This window comes from Helicoverpa zea, chromosome 1 (genome assembly GCF_022581195.2).
Source record: "Helicoverpa zea isolate HzStark_Cry1AcR chromosome 1, ilHelZeax1.1, whole genome shotgun sequence".
NCBI lineage: Eukaryota > Metazoa > Arthropoda > Insecta > Lepidoptera > Noctuidae > Helicoverpa > Helicoverpa zea.
Window position 1 is genome coordinate 13,402,830 of NC_061452.1, and position 21,404 is coordinate 13,424,233.

The following is a 21,404-nucleotide window of genomic DNA, read 5'->3' on the forward strand; positions in this document are numbered from 1 at the left end:
CAGCCAGAGAAGGTTCGGTATTTCTCAAAGGATAATCACTGAGAGGCTGGCTGAGAACTTGTTCAGAAAAGTTGTATGTTTTTTTTTGAGGTATCAAAAAGAAGACGTAAAAGAAGAAGTTAAGTCTTCACACACAATTCATAATACAATAAAAAAGAATTAACAAATTGTGTGTGAAAACATAGACCAACACAGTTACGAGATAGGCACTCAAGTAACCATTACCCGTCAGATAACTTGGAAAAAACTTCATAATCCTGAATTTACTTGCAATTTCAATAATGCCCCTTCTCATTTTAGAAAGAACTACAAATATACATTTTTGATGATTTCTGATCAACCCCCCCAAAGACCAGCCCCCAGCTACATTGTCTTTGCATTCCTTTGATGTCTATCGTTTATATTTCGACGTAGATTCGCGAAAAAATGGCGATACGGAGAGAACTATCAAATGATTCCGAAAAGAAAATCTGTCAAATATCTACTACCTGTCAAATAATTTCGTTTGGAAAGTATGCATCGTCAGCTGGTTCCATCCACGTCTCAAGAACCACTTTTCGTGCATCCGGGTAAAAGTAAAGCCTTTAAGGAATTTCTATGGGTCAATGTAGCTTAATAATAAAGGTGTTTTGCCTTGTGATTTGATCTGAAAAGTAGCCTAGCTAGACTAGACTAGCTGAGTAAAAAATCAGTTCAGCAGGTTTTGCGTAAAAACTTAGTGGGACAGATAGAGAGAGATAGTTTCTTTCGAATTTTAAATATTAGTAGTAAGGATTCTTTACATCATATCTTCCTATTTCAATATTCCGCGTTCTTCACGCTGTTTACAGAAACCTTTGTTTGGGCAAGAATTGGTATTTTTGTGGGTGGAAAACAAAAGGCTATCGTTACATTGTCTCGCGGACATCATTAGCGGTGATACCTTATCTTATGTTTTTGTGTGAATGCTATTGTTTAGAGGTAGGTATTCATTATTTGGTAATAGTAGATGTTTGTAGAATTGATATTGTGTGGTAGAAGCTGGCTATTGATGATAGTGTTGTAACTGGGTTGTTTTATCGATATATGTTTTTTTGTACGAAATTCCAACTTTATTTTTTTTTGCCGTGTTTTGAAGGAAATGCGATCTAATTTATGTATTTGTTATATCATGAAAAGGAATGATTAGTTTCTATCCGGCTACATAATTTGTTTCCGCACAAAATAAAAACCACTACATTTAAATATGTTTCACTCAAAAAATATCGGTCACTTTTAAACCCTAGACAATACAATCTTTGCAACTCCTATTCATTATAACTTTCCTCTCCACAGCAACAGTACCTTATAATAGAATATCAATACCTATTTTAATTGCATAAAATGCCACTGAATTAATATGAAAAACATAACAGAGCGAAGTGAGTACAAAGCAAATGTTATTGTTCGCAAGTTTGTGGAGTTCAGTTCGACTTGCTCAGCACCGGTTTGTCTTAACAATTGATCGACAACCTTAGTTATAGGGCTGTCAGTAGTAAGATTTCTTAGAAAATTCATTTTCTGGCAAGTTATTTAAATCCAAAAACCATTGGTTTTGGTTTAAGTTAGTACTATAGGTAATAATGTAACAGGCATAGCTTATACCAGCAGTTTCACCTGTGTTCCCTAGCAAGCACTCCGCACAGCTGAATACAAAAAAGTAGACTATACTCAAGACTCACATTGTCGTTGACTATAAAAAAAAATTGCGTGATCGTGAGAGCATATCTGTACATCAATACAAGGTGTTGATTTGCATTTGTGCCATACTTCAGGAGGAGGTCATAAAATGCGTTAATAACCGATTGGAACTACAGTGGACGGGAAATAGCTAATATGTACTGCTTTTTTTGTCATTGTAATGTCGTAGTATTTCAGAATTAATCCAATTTTATGAAAGAAAATTATGAATGAACGTTGCGTATGCTTTGTGTTTGTGTTTGTGTGAAGGCACAGCATGGTTTTAAGGCCAGTAACACACGCGCCAAGTTCAAATACGGCTAGATGACATTGACGGTATTCCGAAAAAAAAAAAAAAAAAAAAACAAAATACGTACCAATTTTTTTGTTGATTTGGGTCGAGAATCATTAGCATAATTACGTCCTTGACTATGGCACGGATGCAAATCAACAGCTTGTACAGCGCTGCAAATTTTTCAAAAAATAAAAACCTAGACTTCCTTTTCCAAAACAAATGGTTAGCCATTGTTTCCTTAGGATACGTATCAATTAAAACTCAACACAAAATATTCAATAAAAAACATTAAAATAACACCGAGTGAACACCCCTAAAACATAATATCTCTAAGGCTGACGCGTAACGATATCATAAAATAATTTATTACCCTCCACGACGATCGAGTTCGCAATTAATGCTCGATAACAGAATAATACTCAGATTTAACAATAGATTAAATTTTACCGATAAATAAATCGAATCGTTTCAAATCGATTTTATTAGCACCATTTCTCAATGTAAAGTGAGACATTATGTAAATGATCATCGTCATCATCAGCGTTTTTTATCGTCCCACTACTGGGCACAAGCCTCCTCTCACACGGAGAAGGATTGAGCGTTAATCACCACGCTTGCTCAATGCGTTTTGATTTCAGACTGTAAAGTCCAGATTTCCTCGAGATGTTTTCCTTCACCTTGCGTCAGTCATTGGTGTCTAAGATATACTTAGAAACTAGGTATATACAAACTTAGAAAAGTTGCATTGGTACTAGCCTGACCTGCAATGGAACCTATTATGTAAATAATGTCGATAAATTATAGTATCGGGCAATGACCTAAAAGGATTGAATAATATACTCTATAAAAACCTGGAAACTAGGTCAATCTATAGACGTGGGTATATTAGAGTATGTTGAATAATATATTGAATGAACCGTTGTTATATTGTGCGTAGTATATTTTCGAAGCTTAGTTATTGTGTCGCAAGTATTGCTTGGTGATATGGGTTCAAATCCCGAGTGGGGTAAAGAGTGAATTTTAATTGAAAGGACCTCGTTTTATAGGGACAAGGCATTTTGAAGTCGTGGTGGCTTTGTGGGTAAGAACTAACCTCTCAAAGTATGAGTGTGTGGGTTCGAAAAGTCCAGCAAGTACCAATGCAAAACTTTTCTGCGTTTATATGTACTTTCCATATATGTATATCTTGGATATAACTTACATATTCTTCAAATAATTAATTAAGTCTTGGTTTTCCAAGTCCAGGATACATTTAGAAACTACTCAATGAGTTAGCCAATACGTTATATTTGTCTAGCAAACACTATATTAGCTTTTTTTTTTACAAACAACAAAGTTTAAGTGCCTCCACAGCAGAGGTTGAGGCTGTCTATACTCTGGAGACATTGTTATCGGAACTCCTGTCTGTTGGCCGATCATATTTTCATAGGTTACTAGTTCAGCTGAATGAACTTTCCACATATAAATAAGTGGGTATAGAACAACAAAAATTAAGTTTTATAGATTAAACTAGCCGTTTTCCCACGGTTTCACCCGCGTCCCGTGGGAGCTACTGCCCGTACCGGGATAAAATATAGCCTATGTTACTTGCAGATAATATAGCTTTCTAATGGTGAAAGAATATTTAAAATCGGTCCAGTAGTTTTTGAGTTTATCCATAACAACCAAACAAAGAAAGTTTTCCCCTTTATAATATTAGTATAGACAGTATAGATGACTTAATAAGTTCTTCAGGAAAAACAATATTTGATTGATATTGGTCGATTGCTAGTCTGAATCAGTTAAAACATAGGTCCTATTAGATGGAAAGCAAGCAGTATATTCTTTAATCAAATCTACTTACAATTTACCTTATACTGAGTTCTACTATATAATGTAAGTAATAAATATGTATATGATCGTTAATATTCCAAGTTTAGCTCAATTAGTCGGGTGATTAGACGGTGGTGGACTAAAGACGACATTATGGATGCATACATAATCCTAGATTAAGACCATATTGTCTACCTAATTTACTTTTGTTTAGAAATTATGTTGAAGTTGTAAATAAATCAAATACTTGGATAAATAAATAGGTGAATGTAATCATCTTTCATAGAAGTATTTAGCTTTGGTTTCCTTAAAGCAATTGTTTACTATGACATTTCACATTTAATTTTCCAAGTAGCACAGCGGTTTTAAGAAAAACTGGCGTTTACGGAAGAAGGAGTAAAATAACAGTTAGATATAACAAGAAAATGCATGCCACATATATTGCACCCATACCATGAAAGGTGCGCGCCCCACTAACCTACATAACACAATGATTTAATCAACTCCCAATAGCCTATCAGCACAGGTAACAAAATACAAAAGAAAAAAAAGAAAGAAATCCCCTCGAATTAGCGTAAGTATCTCCTCAAATAAAAGGGGTTCCGTAGTCTTGAAGATAATTGTATTTGTTCGGGACTTCGGGACTATTCTGTATGCTCGAGAAGCGGGAACTTCGAGCGCTGATGTGGGATCTAATGAAATAATGAAGAGCCCTAATTCTTGGAGTGCTTGATAGATTCTATCTTGTTTTTTTGTACTTCAAGATTGGAGTTACGAGTTACTTTGTTCTTTGAGTAAGAGCCTTCGCATAGTGTGGACTAAGTTTCGGGCTGATAATTTATTTTGAAGGTCATTATTAAAGTTGTTAGTCAATTTTAGTCAGTTTCATTTTAATGGTTTAGTCAATTTATACTGAAAATTGGACTAGTTTCCTGAGTTTTGAGCGCTTAAGGGAAAAAACATCTGCTTTATAATAAGGTCTGCAAAATAATTCCATATCATTTAACGAAAGTTTTAAGAAACTAGTATCTCTCTAGTAGAAAGAACGAAATTGTCGATTAAGAAAATTCAAGATTTCCTTGCTTTTAAAATGAAAGTAGTTAAAATTATACTTTGAAGCAAAAGCGAGGAAGAAAAACGGTGGAAGCGGTTAGAAGATTTTTAATTATTCAACTTTTATATTCTAGTTGAAAATGTCATCTTTGCATTTGTTGGTAAGAAGAATATGTTTTAAAGAAAGCGACTGTTACTAATTTTTTTTTAAGTAAACATAATCAAAACGGCTCATTGGTCAGTGGTTAAAGAACATGTTTGCCACGAGGAGCTCAGAAGTTCGATTCCGACGTAAATCAAAACTTTGTGTGCATGAAAATAGCTTGATTGCAGATAGGTGTTTTCTTGTAAAATAATAAATACCTAAGCATGGTTACTAATTTTCTAGAGCCCATAGTATAAGCTCTACTGATTTTGAGATACTTATTTTAAATCTGAAAATCAGTAGAAAACCAACAGGATTTCCAGGTAAAATCAATAAGGTTGGCTTGCATGGAGTGGTACAAACTACAAAGGATATAGCTGCCGGCTGTAAACATCGGTGACCGCGCAAGACTTTGTTTATTTTGCCGATCAACAACCCTGCGTGCTGTAGGGTTGACAAGTTTTTTTGGGTTAGTGAAATTTTAAATAATACACCCACACAACTCTTATGAAAAGAATGGGCACATTCGAGAATGTGGGTTTTAACGACTTGTAGGTATATACGTGTGTGTATGTTACAAATGGTTTCAATTCTAGTCGTTCCAATCAATGGAACCTTTAGAAATAACCGTATAGAACTTACAACCAAGACGCTCGTTAGATAATGTTATTTTTTGCATAACAGTTTATTATAAACATAAAATAGTAAATTACGGGAGCACTGAACAACAAAAACAGATAACAATTAATTATGTTATGCGCTAACATTTTTAGTGTCGATAAAATTAAGCATACTTCCCTCATTTCGATATGTGCACATTATAAAAACACTGTCTAATTTAGAAAGCGTAGAAATGGCATAACCACACTCATATAGATCTGAGAGGCTTGAGAGACAGCCCTACCCAAACTGTTATAGAAACTAGGGCTGTCACGCACGAGTATTTTCCCCATTTTTGACAGTGGTTTTTGTGATACGTTTTTATTCTATTTTCCTTTACGCCCCATCGTATTTGTACAATAGATGCTTGAACGAATGTATTGACAGGAATGTAAGTGACGCATCTGTTACGAAGTGAATGAATGGAATGCTGAATGAATGAATTGTGTTAGTAAACGAAGTGAAACTAATCAGGAACTATTATTGGGACTACAGCGAGAAGTGGAAATAGATTGATGGAATATGTTTAAGATAATGTTGGTGGAAATGAAGGAAATAAATGAGACATTATTGCCTATTTGCTTTTGAAACTTCCCTAGTCTGTATTATTTTAAGTTTCAAAATAATAAGCGCATATGCACGATAAGTTTTATCTCGAAATAACTTTATTCAGCTGAACACCTGTTAATTGCATAGGTATTATATGTAACTATGTAGATAAAAAAGATAATTAAAATCCTATCTAAATCAAAAATAACTTAGCACAATCTCTTAATACCTTCATTCCAATATCTCTCAAAATCCTATTACCAAGAAGGATTTAATTAAAAAAAAAAGCTCCAATGTTCTTTTTTTAAAGCGTCGTCTATCTATGCAATGTAAATTCAGCTGTTGAGGGTAGTGCGAAATTGGATTTAGAAATGGGAATCGAATGGCGTACCTCGTTGAAATCTCGCAATAATAGAAAGAGGCTGTTGAGTTATTCTATCTCGGATGTAGGCCGGGAGTTAGTGACGTTTTACCGTGGGAGATTTATTTAGATATAGCACGCGACTGGTAAATCAATATAAAAAAAATATAGTTTGACATAGCCATTTGACATAGCTAGTGGGTAAAGAACCAACCTCTCGAGTATGAGGGCGCGGGTTCGATTCCAGGTCAGGCAAGTACCAATGCAACTTTTCTAAGTTTGTATGTACTTTCTAAGAATATCTTAGACGCCAATGGCTGATAAAAAGGTGAAGGAAAACATCTTGAGGAAACCTGGACTATGAAGTCTTAAATCACCATCCCGCATTGAGCAAGCGTGGTGATTAATGCTCAATCCTTCTCCATGTTAGAGGAGGCCTGCGCCCAGCAGTGGGACGATAAAAAGGCTGTAACAGACATAGCCATTTTTCCTAAACCACCGAACACAGGGTTAGGTTAGGCTAGGTAACATAATAGGGTCAAAAGGGTACGTTATCAGTTTGGTTCATTTCAGACTCTAAAAAAAACATGTTACTGCCCTTCTCTCATCCCTCTTTCCTCGTAATTTGGAGTTGGCACTCGCTACGCTCCTTCTTCTATACTTCTTAAAATATGTCATCTCACAAGAAACTGACTGTCATATCTACTACTGTCCACCGTTTCTTTGGTCGCCCCTCTCTCAATATCTACATTCATGATTAAAACCTGTCATGTTTATGTCTAGAATAGAAATATTAATTTGATAACAAGTCACAGTAACTATGGAGGTCTAATTTATAAGCAGACATTTGATTACGGAAATAAAACCTTATCTCATTAGGTGAATGGATAAATCCAGACTGGCTAATTAAGTACATCTGATAACATCTTCATATAATCTAGTTTAGATGAATGAGAACGATATTTTCCAGTACCTAAGTCAGATAAATGAATCAGACTTGTAGATTAAAAATCATAATCAGTGATTTGACCCAAGATTGTGACCGAGATACTGTTATCAAATGCGATAGTAGGTAATTCTGTCTGTTTCCTAAATGAAAATAATAGTACACGGATAGTCAAGAGACTGAAAAAGGACATCGGCGTCTTTTCTCAGGTAGGGAGCGAGAAGTAGTTTTCTCGGAATATGAGTAAAATCGCGAGAAACAGCTAGTTTATTATGTTATTAGAATCTTAGTGCAAAACCAGATGAGACTACTGTTATTGAGCAAAGCAAGTTTTAGAGAAAACTATACCACGGTATTTATTTTCGCGGTTTTCACCAAAAGGTACCTAGATTTATTTACTAGGAAGCTTTAGGTAATTATTCATATCCCTTGCGGGCCGAGATGCAGGTTGCAGTTTTTTTGGTAAAACAAATCCTTAATTACATTGAAAATAACCTCTGAAATCATGGTACAACATTGTTCATTATAGTTCGGCCATTCAGAGAATGCGTTCCTGACACGTCGCGATTGAACTGACGACGTAACTTTGCAATGGCGTTGCAGTTACGATAAAAATATTTTTGCTGGTTGTTTACCGTTTTAACAATTGAGGAGCATTAAAACAACATTATTATATCAATAATCAATGAATGTAGTTACGTCGTCAGTTCAATCGCGACGTGTCAGGAACGCATTCTCTGAATGGCCGAACTTGATTCATTTTCTCTACAGTTATTTGTCTCAAGAAGAGATTTATCTTAATTAACAACAAAGATGCTGCAAGTGTCACAGTGTATATACACACATATCTTGTGGTAATTCCCACAGATTGTTGGCTTAAACCTTGCACTTTGAAATATGCGACATTGTGGCTAACCGTAATATTGCAATATACTACTGCATGCAACTATTTACGGAAAGTAAAAGTGAAATGGTGCACAAATCTTAATACTTTAATCTATTTGTAGGTACAAAGCGCTTATCTCAGGAACTATTGGACCAATTCGAACAAATATTTTAGTGTTAGGTAGTCAACTTATTGAGGGTGTTACAGGCTATGACATCGGTTGTAGACTTTTTGAACGTGTTCGTTTTTAAGCGTAAACCCACAAAAAATACTTGGTGGATAATACATTTTCTGATAAATACTTAATTAATATTATTAACTGTTAATTACATAAATTTCTCACCTCAAAAATGACTTCTTCGCAGACAAGAAGTCCACGAATTTGGAATATGGTGGTAGTAGTCCGTAATTCGAAAATGAAAATCTCTGTTCTTAATTACTGTATCCTATCTCCCGGTCTACAGGACAACGTGGAAGCATCAGCTCTGAGAGCCACCTATAGAATATTGACCACTGCTACCCCTTGCCGGGGCGAAAGCTTTACCTCCCGCATTTGAATAATGTCGGGTAATGGACCCGAATTCAACTTTAATGCGCTAGTTTTAGGTAGGGTAAGTTAAATGAGGTGACAATGTGGTGGTGACTATGTATTATTTAGCCTTAGAGCTTGAAAATAGTCTATTTATTTTGTAACGTATGGTGGAGTACAATTTTTGTTTACTTTTCAGTTACTAGATCAAAGTCAAAAATGATCACTCGAACCTTTTTTTGTGAATAATCGATTTACTTCGAGTTCAGAATCAAACCACTATTGTATTATTCCTACTAATATTATAAAAATGCAATAATAACTCCCTCTTTCTTTCTTTTTATCGCATTTTGATGCCAAAACTGGTGAACCAATTTAAAGTACATAAATAGTTTATTTAAAGCCTGATAAGGCCATCGAAAAAATACAAGGTTACTTTTTATCCATACGCAGGAAGAAGACCCCTCAAAACGCGGATGAAACCGCGATCCACATCTAGTACCTTCACAAACACATACAAACATTTATACAACCACGTGGGCATTCCTTACGTTGCGGTGTCATGTCCACATTCCTAAACTACTAGCTATGTGGTACAGAACTATGTACCACTTGTGGGACGGTTGAACTATGTACCACTTGTGGTACACGTCTCGTGAAGCCGCAAGATGCTGTGGCCTGAGGTGTTGAGCGGCCATATTGGTTTGTTAGTAGTAGGTATCTTACTATAGAATTGCAATAGTTGTAGTAGTAGTATGAGATATGTAAAGAGTAAAAGTCTTTTGAAGTATTTTTAGACGAAACTGTGTCTTTTAGCAATTAAACAATAAATTGTTCGTATTAAAGAAACAAGTAGAATGTTTTTGTTAAGTTCACAGATGACGGCTTTTTTCAGGCTGAAGCAGTGACGTGCTTGAGTGAAAGATGCTGCTAAAGGTGCTTCATATTATAACAGAAGTATTTTGGCAACATATCACTTTTATCGATAATTTAAAAGACATACTTACAAAATCATTGCATACTTAAACAAAATTAAAACAATAAAATTATACATTCATTCGCTTAAAAATAACAAATAAAAAAAAAAAACCCAGTTTACCAAATTACTACCAGCGGGTTGCGAAACTTAATAAAACGTACTGAAGGGTTTAATAACCACCATATTTCTCTCACTCTAACACGAGCTAAAAGGGTAGGAATGATAGAGACGACGGTATTGTAATGGGTAGCTAAGTGTATGGGCATTTGCGCGGGGAATTCATATGTGTCGGCGCAAAACATTCGTTATTATCTACTATTACAAAGGTTCTTATTTCAGTCCGTTCTAAACTTGTGTTTGGTTCATGTGAAAGAAAGAAGGAGATGGATAAGGACAGTGTTTATTTACCGTAACGAATTCCATTTTTTTTGAAAAACATATATCTTCGTAAAAAAATTGAAAATACTAGGCTTGATGACAGTTCATAAAAAAAAGTATTCCATTCGACTGTTTTTGTGTTGGTTCAAACAATATGAAAATAGACTATAAATGTGTACGACTCGTGAACAAAAACTATTAAAATAAACTGGAAACTAACAGCCTGTTAAGTTTCTAAACACTATTAACAGGAAAAACACCCAACAAAAAGTTTGTAAAACATTTCTTAACTTTAATTTTAATGCAAAATATGCAATCAGTTCTTTATTTATTTTTAAAACCTCTCCTCTCATAACTTGCCCCACAATATGGACGATACAGAATCTGCCGAGCGTATGTTTAATCAGCACCCTGTGGATATTGCTCAAGCAATAAAACATGCTGTATAAGCCTTCATAGACGTATCGTGTTACAAACACAAAGACTATTTTGTTAGTGAATGCGTAGTTGTTATTTAGTTACTAGGAAGTTATTGTGTCGATTTGCAGGTAATTGATGATTCGTTTGATAAATAAAATGTTAATCAAATTAAAAATGTAATTTAAATATATTGTGTAGGTGACACGTAATTTCCATAATAATGCGTATATAGAGTACATTAAAAACAATGTTAATTAATGTTAAACTACAGAAAAATAAAAATAAATGAAAAATAATAAAAAATAAATGATAAATGAAAAATAAATGGTCACAAAAATTGTGTCTTATTTTCTTTAACAGTGTTGGACTAATATCTAATGTTAAATAGACCACGTCTTAGATCGATTTTACCCTATTATTTTCATAGGTATATCCCAAGACAGGCATATCTGAGACCTGCAACAAAACAACTTATAATATTTTGGAAATGATTTCATAAAGGCATCGTATAAGGCACCCAACGATATTAACCACAAAAATACTGAAATTGATATATTATCGTCTCCTAAGCCTACAGGCCTGCGGATCGAAGTAACCTGTCAATTATAACTAGCAAACGTTTATTTATGGGTACACGACTAACAGTTAGTAATTGGAACACGTTAGCTGAATAATAACGAGCCATTTTGTAACTCCTTGCTTTTTTAATACAAAACCTGTCAAAACATCAAACATATTATTCAGATAATGCACTGTATTAGTTTTAAGTTTATATATATATATAAGTTTTTTTTTTTCAATTAAGAGGGCTATCACAAATTTTCGCGAATTTAAACGTTTTATACGAGTTTTGATGCTTTGGATATAGTCACAATAAAAAAACAAAAATAAGATTCAGAAAGTTTGATCATTTATCTTGAAAGTGTATTAAATAAATATTTTAATTTGTCCACGTACATCAGTAAAATCTTTGTCTCTGCAAAGGATGTTTCATAAAATGTTGCTTTTGGGTATCTTTTGATGCTTCGGTACTCCGAGGATAAAGCAATTTAACCATTTATAAAAATGTTCAAGATATAACTATATCTTGTACTTGGAAGTGCTTAAATCAATTTATTACAATTCATACAGTATTACACCAAAAATAATTCTATAAAACTGAGAGTTACTGACAATTTTCCGTATGAAACTATATTTTTTATCTATGAAAGTATAATCCAAATTCAAATAAAAAACATTTAATAATTAAGGTGGTATTGTTATAAAGCTTGAAAAAAAAAATTGGTCTATTTAAAAGTAAAACAATATTTTAAAATAATTTTTGTTTGCAATGCAAAAATCAATATAAATCTTGTGACGCGCGGTGTTCAACTTTAGTCAGCGCCAGGCGCTTACCGAGGAGGGACGTATCGCTCGCTGTTGCGCCGCGTAAACTCGCCGGAGTTCGAAAAATATAGCGCAACCTACGCATCTAACACGTTTTGATACTAGTGAGTTTTATTTTATTTATTAGTTATAATGATCTGATTGAAATGTAATATACATAAGTATTAGGCCATGATATTCTAATTCGAAAATGTTATAGATTGGGTTCTCTTTTTTTGATGTTGGTTATAAAGAAATATGTACGTAAATGTCATCGTCGTTAGTTTCGCTGTTGCATAATAATGTAATTGGACTTCTTTGATTCTTGCAGGATAATGAAAGCATATTTAATTCAGACTATCAGACTCAATTGAATACCAGTACAAATAATATGGTAAGTATTTTTTGTCACCCGCAAAAGGTATACGTGACATATTTGTTTTAATAAACTATCTACATTCCTAGTTTTCATTGTTGCAGGAAAATGAAGATACAATACATGGAAGACGAATTATAGATTTTAGTTTTTTTATAAATCAATTACTTATAATTGATAAACATGGTGAAAAGTTTGGTTGTCGATTAAATAATTTAAAAATTGTAAACGATTACTTGTTTATTGTAACTCAATCGAGCTATTCTAGGTTATAAAATTCATCGGTACAAATAATATTTCATAAACTATAAAAACAATAAATTATTTCGGAAAAAAGTGGCAAAGTCTCAAGTTTGTTTGTGTCGCGTGGCGGTCCGCAGGTGTGCGTTGCGTATTTCACTAGACGCACACATGCGCAAGTGCTGCCGGCTATCGTCTAATTTACCTACAACTGAGCAATTCGATTTTGTAATAGCGCTCTTAATGTAAGTATTTTGTGAATAAATGATATCATTCAGATAAAAGTTATTTGGAGATTGATAAATCGGCCCCAAGTTAAAAGTTTTTATTTCAAACTTGCCTTTGGGTTTATCTGCTTCCTATGTCCTTTCTCAGTCTGTAGATTATCTGTGTATGTAAAAAATATATAGGATTAGTAGTTTTAGCGTGAATGCGAGACAGATAGACAAACAGGGTTACTTTCGCATTGATACTATTAGGTAATATAGATCTACTGAAGGTTCTTATGAAATACTAAAATGCAGGTGCGCGGAGAAGGAAGCATATAAAGATATCTTATGTAAGTACATTCATCCCATCTAGACTGTATATCTTAAAGTAAGATAGAAAGATATAAAACTGCAAGCCACAGCTTTTAAAAAGGAAAAATCTCACCGTATTTGCAAGGCAAAAAAACGAACATAAAATAAACTGGCATCAGCTGTTTGCGTGACTAGTAAAAGTCCGCCAAGACAAAGGGTTATTGTTATTTCTACTCTAGCAGATTAGCTATGGCTGTAATGTACTGCAATAATATTTACCTCAATATATATTTGCGTAAGTATTTTAATCTGAATTATTTTTGGAATTGTTTAGAGATATGTTATTTTTGTGTGATTTGGATTATCGTATTATTTTTAGGTGATTGATTGTCGTTTCTGTTGTCGGCTATCCGGCCTGATTTTGAATACAAGAATACATATTATGTGCTCTATGTAGCTCTTGTAAATGCTGTTATGGTTCCATCTATAACACATTTGGTTAAAAAAATAGGACGTAAGTAGCAGTAAACTGTTTAACTTGTGGACGTCAATTCTACAGGGTTACTTAGTCGAATTTTAATTCGATCGTATTTAATATTACAAAGGTGATCCCATTAAATACTTTCTATGTACCCAATAGGTATTTAATTTTCGTCAGTTGTTTAAAAAACCCTCATTAGTACAAAAACAATGAATATCTTTCCAGCATATTTCTATCAAAATTCTATTTCAGTCAAAAATCAAAATGGTTCCAAAGTGCACCGCGTGATTAATGAATGGAAATGACGTCACTAGCACATCGTCACTTCACGTTATTATAATCTAATCTGCCTGTTAATCCATCCAGTCACCAGTTCTGGATTAAAACATTAAATTATTAATCTTAGTATGCACATTCATTCATTATGCTTCATATTTACATGCGTTGTTTTTAATAGGTACGGATTAGTCAATGAAATAGCAAATTGCGTAAGGTATGGGATTATTTCTAGAAATAAATTTGTAAACAAGGACAAGTATTACTGTATTTTATCGCCATAAGCAGCGAAAGAGCAATTTGTTTTAAAAATTTACTAAAAGGACACAAAAATTGACATTTACCGAGACCGACGATTGCATATTAAATGAAAAATATACATAATGTGAATAACATAATGTGTGAAACATGTTTATATTCAAAATATTATAATCTTCTTGATTTTTAAAGCTTTGGAATCTGATAGATGAAGCTACTCCACTTTCTATTTTCATGTATGGAAAATAATTTGTCTATGACTCCATTCTAGCAACGACTCTGGTAATACGAACTTCTACAGAACCAAATATGACACAATTCATACCAATTATTTCAAAACAGATTTACGAACAAAGATTAACATAGATCCATATAATCCAGATTTAAAGATTCATTCCCTAATCTGGTTCTAGAACATTTTTTCAATACAAGGCGTCATTCTACATTTCAGCCAACAAATGAATTTTAATCTTATCACTTAAGTAATAAAGCTGAGATTAGTGCAACGAGCAATCTTATCTATTACTCATATTTGGGTCTGTTCTGATATTGTTTTAATATAAATACGCGAAATTATATTTCGAAATCACAGTTTGACAGCTTTATACGCCAGCAATCGTTTTGAGAGACAACCAGTAAATTAAATTCTGAGGTGAGCTCTGAATTTCAATAAATACTATATATATTACTATTATATACTAGCTGATCCCGCGAACTTCGTATCGTTTAAACCTTCCCTGGACCTCTACAAACATTTTAAAACCAAAATCAGCTCAATCGGCCCAGCCGTTCTCGAGTTTTAATCAGACTAACGAACAACAATTCATTTTTATTTATATATAAGATTATTTTGAATTAATCTATTTCATAGTCAATTACTTGGTTTGATTTGAAAGTGACGTTAGAATAGTAAAAGTAAAAATAACAACAATTACTATCAACGGATAATTAAATAAAAAAATATTCGTTAAGAGTACTCTGTATCATTGAAAAGTCTGTCATAGTTTGTTATAAATAAAAAAAGTTAAAATGCTTGTTTCTCTCTGCCATCCAAATGTTTAATGACGTATTAAAGTAATTAATAGCAATATTTTTTGTCTTGTTACAGTAAAATGAAATACATGCTCATCATCGCATCCGTTGTGGCTTTGGCTGCAGCCAGCCCCACCCGTGGCCTAGTAGAAGTCGGGCCCGGCGGTCCCGCGCCAGTCCTTCCAGAGCCCATCGACATCGGACCAGCCATCTTGGACTTCGAACCAGTAGCTATTGGACCTGCCCCCGTAGTCCCGGAACCTATCGTACCTGTGCCAACACCTGTGTTTCCAGTAGAAGACCTGCCCAACCCTGCACCCGCTAACCCTATTGTTCAAATAATTTTGAACATTAATGGACAGGTATCCGTTCCCGGTATTGTGGATCCCAAACCTCCAATTGGTGTGCTACCTACACCTGTGGAGGTGGTTGATGTAGCTCCGGAACCTGTGGATATTGCACCTGTTCTGGTACCTGAACCTATTCAAATAGGTACACCTGTTTTGCCTATCCCTGCTCAAGTGATGCCAGATGAATTAAATTAAGATGAAGGAGGCGTTACTGTTAAGATTTGTGATAAGAACATTATTGTGATATTTTTAAAATAAAGTTTTTTTTTTTATAATTATGTGGTCTTCTAATTGTTTGCTCTTTTAATATACCAATTTATAATAGTCGAAAATCCAATACCGGTCGTTATAAATCTTAGCTCTCAGCTCAGGTCGTCATTGACGTTTATAGGATTATGATTTCTCTTCTCTCATCATCATTTATGTTTTTTGATTATACACCGTGACTTTTTAGTCGTCTTACAAAGGTGGTCCACTCAATCTCAACATAAAAAAAAAAAACTAGCAAATATAAGGGCGCATTGAAAACTCAATCGCTTATTAAATATTTGTTACACATACAGTTTTAGATGCTGCCTTAATATTATGCTGCCTTAATATGCCACAAAATATGTCATCAATTTTTTTATTATATATTTTTGCAGTATTTCTGAATAATGAGAACCTGGGCATCAAATAAGTAATACAATTAATCAAACAGGATTATTCTCAGAAAGTGTTTCATCCTTGACCGCCTTTATATATTAGGGACAGTTATAGTGGTTGGTCCTGCGCCTGATTTCTCTCCAGTCGTGACGGATTGCCGTCCCATCAGGCTTTGAGAATAAAGGAAAAGTGAACGCACTTGTGTCTGCGCAAATGCTCGTGCACTATAATATGACCTGCTCAGCTAGCTGGTCTCCTTATATGAGAACAGCCGCCGTGGCCGAAATAGGCCGAGGACGCCATAAGTGGTCATTGGAAAATCTATTTTAAATGTTACAAATCTCATGAAGAATGTATAAACTATACCTATCATGTGCGTATTACCACGATTTCAGCGCTCTTGTATTATTTTATAAGTATGTTTGTTGTAACGCAAAAGAGTTTGTTTGCTTGCTTGCTTGATTTGAGAAATTCTTTGTGTTAGATAAGCCATTAATTGAGGAAGTCTTCCTACATGCCCCTTGTTTTCTTTATATAAATGCAACTGGTCACTGGCACATTTTGGTGGAAATTAAGTGAATAAATAATAAAAAATCTGTCAAAAATGAAGAAAATCAGACCATGAGGACCCAAGCGAACTGCATACTTATATTCAGCCTGTTATATCATATTATAGTTTATTTTGAAGGTTTTTGTGAAATCATTTTTTTTTGTCAGTCTTATACTGTTTGAATATTTGCAACTGTGCTGTTTAAGATTGACTGACAATCTATTCGGCATTATCATCGGTATTTAGAGGTATATTGTTTAATCTGTTAATGGCAGTAGCATATTGGCCAGTCCCGTCAGAATTCTGAATTCGTTTCATATTCATATCGTTATTATTAAAACGGTTACTGTTGTTATTATCTTTAAATGAAAGATATAAAGTATAAAATTAAGGTTTTAATACATAAATAAAAATAATATTCCGAAACTGACATGTTTAATAAGTCATAATACAGCCAACCGGCCTGAATTCCAACAACAGAACATATAGGCCGTTGACTAGCACGACTTCTTGGCAAGTGGTTGTGTAGGTGTTCACTCAAGTGCACAGTTCCTTCTCAATTGGTTGTTCAACTTAGTTGAGTGCGTCAGGCAGCACGGCGACGGGACTGGGCAGCTGGGGCACACCGATGGCGACTGGCTCAACGGGGACCACGGGGGTGGGGAGCTCAGGGGTGCCGATGACAGCGGGGGCACTCTCGATGACCTGGACGGGCTCAGGGGCAGCCTCCACAACCTGCACGGGCTCAGGAGCGGCTTCAACAACGGCGACGGGCTCAGGCACGATCACAGGGGAAGGGATGCTGATGGGAGTGTCGATCACGTGGCTGACTCCGTTGATGTTCAGGATGATCTGCACAAGAGGGTTGCTGGCGGCAACATTCTCGGCTTCGTCAACAATCTGGACGGGCATGACAGGTACAGGCTCGACGATAGCGGGTCCAACAGCAACGGGCTCGGTGTCAACTAGTGCGGGTCCAACGGAGATAGGGTGAGTGGGGAGTAGAGCAGGGCCGACGGCGATGGGTTCGAATTCCAGTATAGCCGGGCCGACTGCGATGGGCTCGAATTCGGGGGCTGGGATGGGACCAGCACCTCCGGGGGTGACTAGGCCACGGTGGGCGGGGCTGGCCACGGCCAGGGCGACGAAAGAGGCGACGATGAGCAAGGTATTCATATTTGCTGGAAAGAAAACGGTTAGTTAGAAACTATTGTGGCCAAAGTCAGTTTCAAGGTAAAATGAAGTTGTTTGTTTGAGAAGAATGTAGTAGACTTCGCAAGATATGTTAATTATCACCTTTGATAGAACAATGTAATAATTGTATAAAGTTCAGTTCTTACCTGCTTTTTGTTTGTTAGGTCTTATACAAACTATGCTTAATTAGAAATAACTTGTGGTTTTTATACAAAACTGTATCTTTAGCGCGGCTCGGTCGATAAATAGAAGATAATATTTTATTGCTGTTAATCCAGATATTAAGATACAATAATGATAAAACTTATGGATGGATTACAATGTATGATTGATCATTTTACGTGCGATTCGCAAAGTATTGAAGGATTAGTAAAAAATAATCATTGTGTAGCTATGGCTGTAGCTATTTTGGGCATATCAAAATAATTAATAATTTCGGAGAATGGGTAGAACTTATGTATTAAGAACATTATAAAGAAATGGATAAAACATGAGGTCATGTTTTTCCCATACATGATTTTCCATTATGATTTTTCAGATCTTTATGACATTAGCCTCCGCCAGTTTCAGCCGCGTTCCAAGGTTTACCGGGTTAAAAAGTACCTAGCCTTCCTGAACAAACGGGCTACCTGACACTCCTGTCCTTTATTGGACACTGGACTGGGTTGTCCATATAGTGTTAGTAAATACATTGAAACTTAACTATGTTAGAAATATACAAAAGCAGACTATATTAGTTATCCTATATGTAGGCGAATCCAATGCCTCCATATAGGACTTTCAAAATGTTTAGCAATGACCCTATGGTTCCTGTTAGGACTGTCTCTTACTCTTCTCATCAACGATGCTACTCTTTTTCTAATTATGGCATAACTAGCTTCCGCCAGCGGCTTCGCCCGCGTGGTGTGTTGATTAAAAGTAGCCTATGTGTTAATCCAGGGTATCACCTATCTACATACCAAATTTGAACCAAATCGGTCCAGCCGTTTTTGCGTGAAAGAATAACAAACATACATCCATACATTCTCACAAACTCTCAAATTTATAATATTAGTAGGATAGTCACCTTTGCTCTCAAATAAAATATTTACGGCGTTTAGCAACAGCCTGTACATAATATAGTACACCTTTCGGTTAAGGAAAATTACCGTATCAGGATTTTTATTGCAGTTTTATTATTTGTTGTAATTATTAATTTTATGTATTGTTATTATAATTTGACTTTCACAATGCGAGGTTTTTTTAGTATAGATTAAAACCAGAAAGATTTATAGCGCAGGTGACTACTACTACTAGGGGAATTCAAAGATTAATGTTATGGTTTCTGTGATTTGGAAATAGGTTTATATTTTTTTGGAAAAAGTTGATTTAGTTATATCATCATCATCATCATCATCTCAGCCATAGGACGTCCACTGCTGAACATAAGCCTCCCCCTTTGATTTAGTTATATATAGCTCAGTAAATATTCATACCAAAAAAATGCATGCAGACTCTTTGGTATCTGACCACTCTTTTCTACAAATACAACTAAATTGTGTTCATAAAGATTTTTTAACAACTTACAACGAAATCTTTTGTACTAAGTTCTTGTTAAAAATGTGACCTTTTTAATTATTATCAAACTAAATTAAACAAGATTAAAGAGAGTTATAGCTATCATTAATTTATGACACCTGATTAAAAATTAAAGAGTAATAAATAAATATCAACTTATCACGTTGACTGATATCGGTGTAGATAGTTAAAGCAATTTAGTAAATATATTGAGTTCATCAGCTTCCTCGGTTGATTATTAAATTCCTTGTTTTTATTTTTTAACGATATTTCGAATTTTTTACTGGCTTCTATTTTGTCTACTATCACACTCATATTATAAAGGCTAAAGTGCGTGAGTATTTGTGTATATGTTTTACTTTTCACGCGCAATCGGCTGAAGGAATTTGACGAAACTTGGTAGTAATATAGGTCATACCTACGTCACAATATCAAATGTGCTACTTTTTATTCGAGTGCGGGAAGCAGAAGCGAGTAGGTGAAATTGTAATACATTGTCTTAAACATCAAGGAGACAAAAACTAAAAACAGCATAAAAATTATAATCTCATTTATTTATCAAGTAGATCCCATCAAATTACGTTCAAAACCAAGCCATTATATAACTAGAAATTCTTAATTAGTTTGAAAGTCCCATATAACTGTTAGCCGACTATAGTAAAAAGTATGAATACTAAATAGGTAGAATAGCGGAGTAATATAGCCAGTGCAAGCTGGCGCAAGCCTCTACACGCTTCGCTCGTACGGTCATAGATTATGTGACTGTATAATTAATATAGATGGGAGAGTAGGTAAGAATATGATGTCATATTTACTGGAATTGTTTATCAGATAGTAATATTTACTGCGCTGTAATGCTAGTTACAATTTACCAGTAACACTGAGTTTTAACCTTTGTGTTAGTGTCGTACGAGCTATCCTCGTGATCGGACGTTTTACTAATTAGTTATTTCATTCAACTAAGCGCTCTTCGCATATTGTGTTTACGCGCGGCCCAACCGGTTTCCCCGGTCGGGCTTGCAGCTGTTGTTTGTGCATATGAGTGAGTCGAACGTAAATGAATCAAATATAATAAACTCGTTATCGAGCGCTGACGAGTTAGAGGACGGTACAAACATGGATATTGAGGACAATACACAACAGGTTGAAACGGAGTTGATAGGAGGGAAAAGGACAAGGGATGAAAACTCTTCAGAGGATGGATGGAGTGTAGTTAATAGAGGGAGAAGCAAACTTGTATGTAGTAGGGAACAGCACGATGAGAGAATAAGAGAAGAGAGAACACAGGTATGCGTCACATGTAAAGATCCTTTGCCGAAACAATTCGCTTTGGCACGCCTATTTAAGACACGCAATATTCCTAGCGGCAAGATCTATAAGATTAAATACGTACATAAGTATAAAATGCTGATTACGTTTGATAATGATATGGGTGCAGAGGAATTTATAAAGTGTTCGGTGTTTACTGACATGGGTTGGTCTTGCCAAAAGACTTCGGAAGTAGGTGTATCGTACGGACTCATTAGAGCAATGGAACTGGACATTTCTGATGAGGATCTTAAAAGTAATTTATCAAGCAGTGCTGAGATAACATCCATTAAAAGATTAAATAAACGTTGCTCGGATGACCCCGAAGGCAACGGCTGGTCTCCGAGTGAAACAATTCGGCTAGGGTTCAAAGGGCCCTCCTTACCAGCTTATGTTTACATTTACAACTTGAGGATTCCAGTGGAGCGGTTTGTATTTCCGGTTACTCAATGTGCTAACTGCTGGAAATTTGGCCATTTAAAGATAAGATGTCCATCCAAGCAGTCTGTTTGCCCCAAATGCTCATTAAAACACCTCAAT

At 35.0% G+C, this 21,404-nt stretch overlaps 2 protein-coding genes across 2 annotated transcripts; one reads left to right on the forward strand and one right to left on the reverse strand.

Annotated features, from left to right (window-relative positions):
- Positions 1-14,753: 14,753 nt before the first annotated feature.
- Positions 14,754-15,880, forward strand: LOC124631693 (actin cytoskeleton-regulatory complex protein PAN1-like). The gene is made up of 2 exons (XM_047166245.1): positions 14,754-14,880; positions 15,337-15,880. The coding sequence occupies exon 2, from the start codon at positions 15,341-15,343 to the stop codon at positions 15,803-15,805; it is 465 nt and encodes a 154-aa protein (XP_047022201.1). The 5' UTR covers positions 14,754-14,880; positions 15,337-15,340; the 3' UTR covers positions 15,806-15,880.
- Positions 15,881-17,185: 1,305 nt separating this feature from the next.
- LOC124631687 (actin cytoskeleton-regulatory complex protein PAN1-like) lies at positions 17,186-18,253 on the reverse strand. Its single transcript, XM_047166232.1, has 2 exons — positions 18,146-18,253; positions 17,186-17,986 (listed from the first exon to the last, which is right to left on the reverse strand). The coding sequence occupies exon 2, from the start codon at positions 17,979-17,981 to the stop codon at positions 17,379-17,381; it is 603 nt and encodes a 200-aa protein (XP_047022188.1). The 5' UTR covers positions 17,982-17,986; positions 18,146-18,253; the 3' UTR covers positions 17,186-17,378.
- Positions 18,254-21,404: the final 3,151 nt, after the last annotated feature.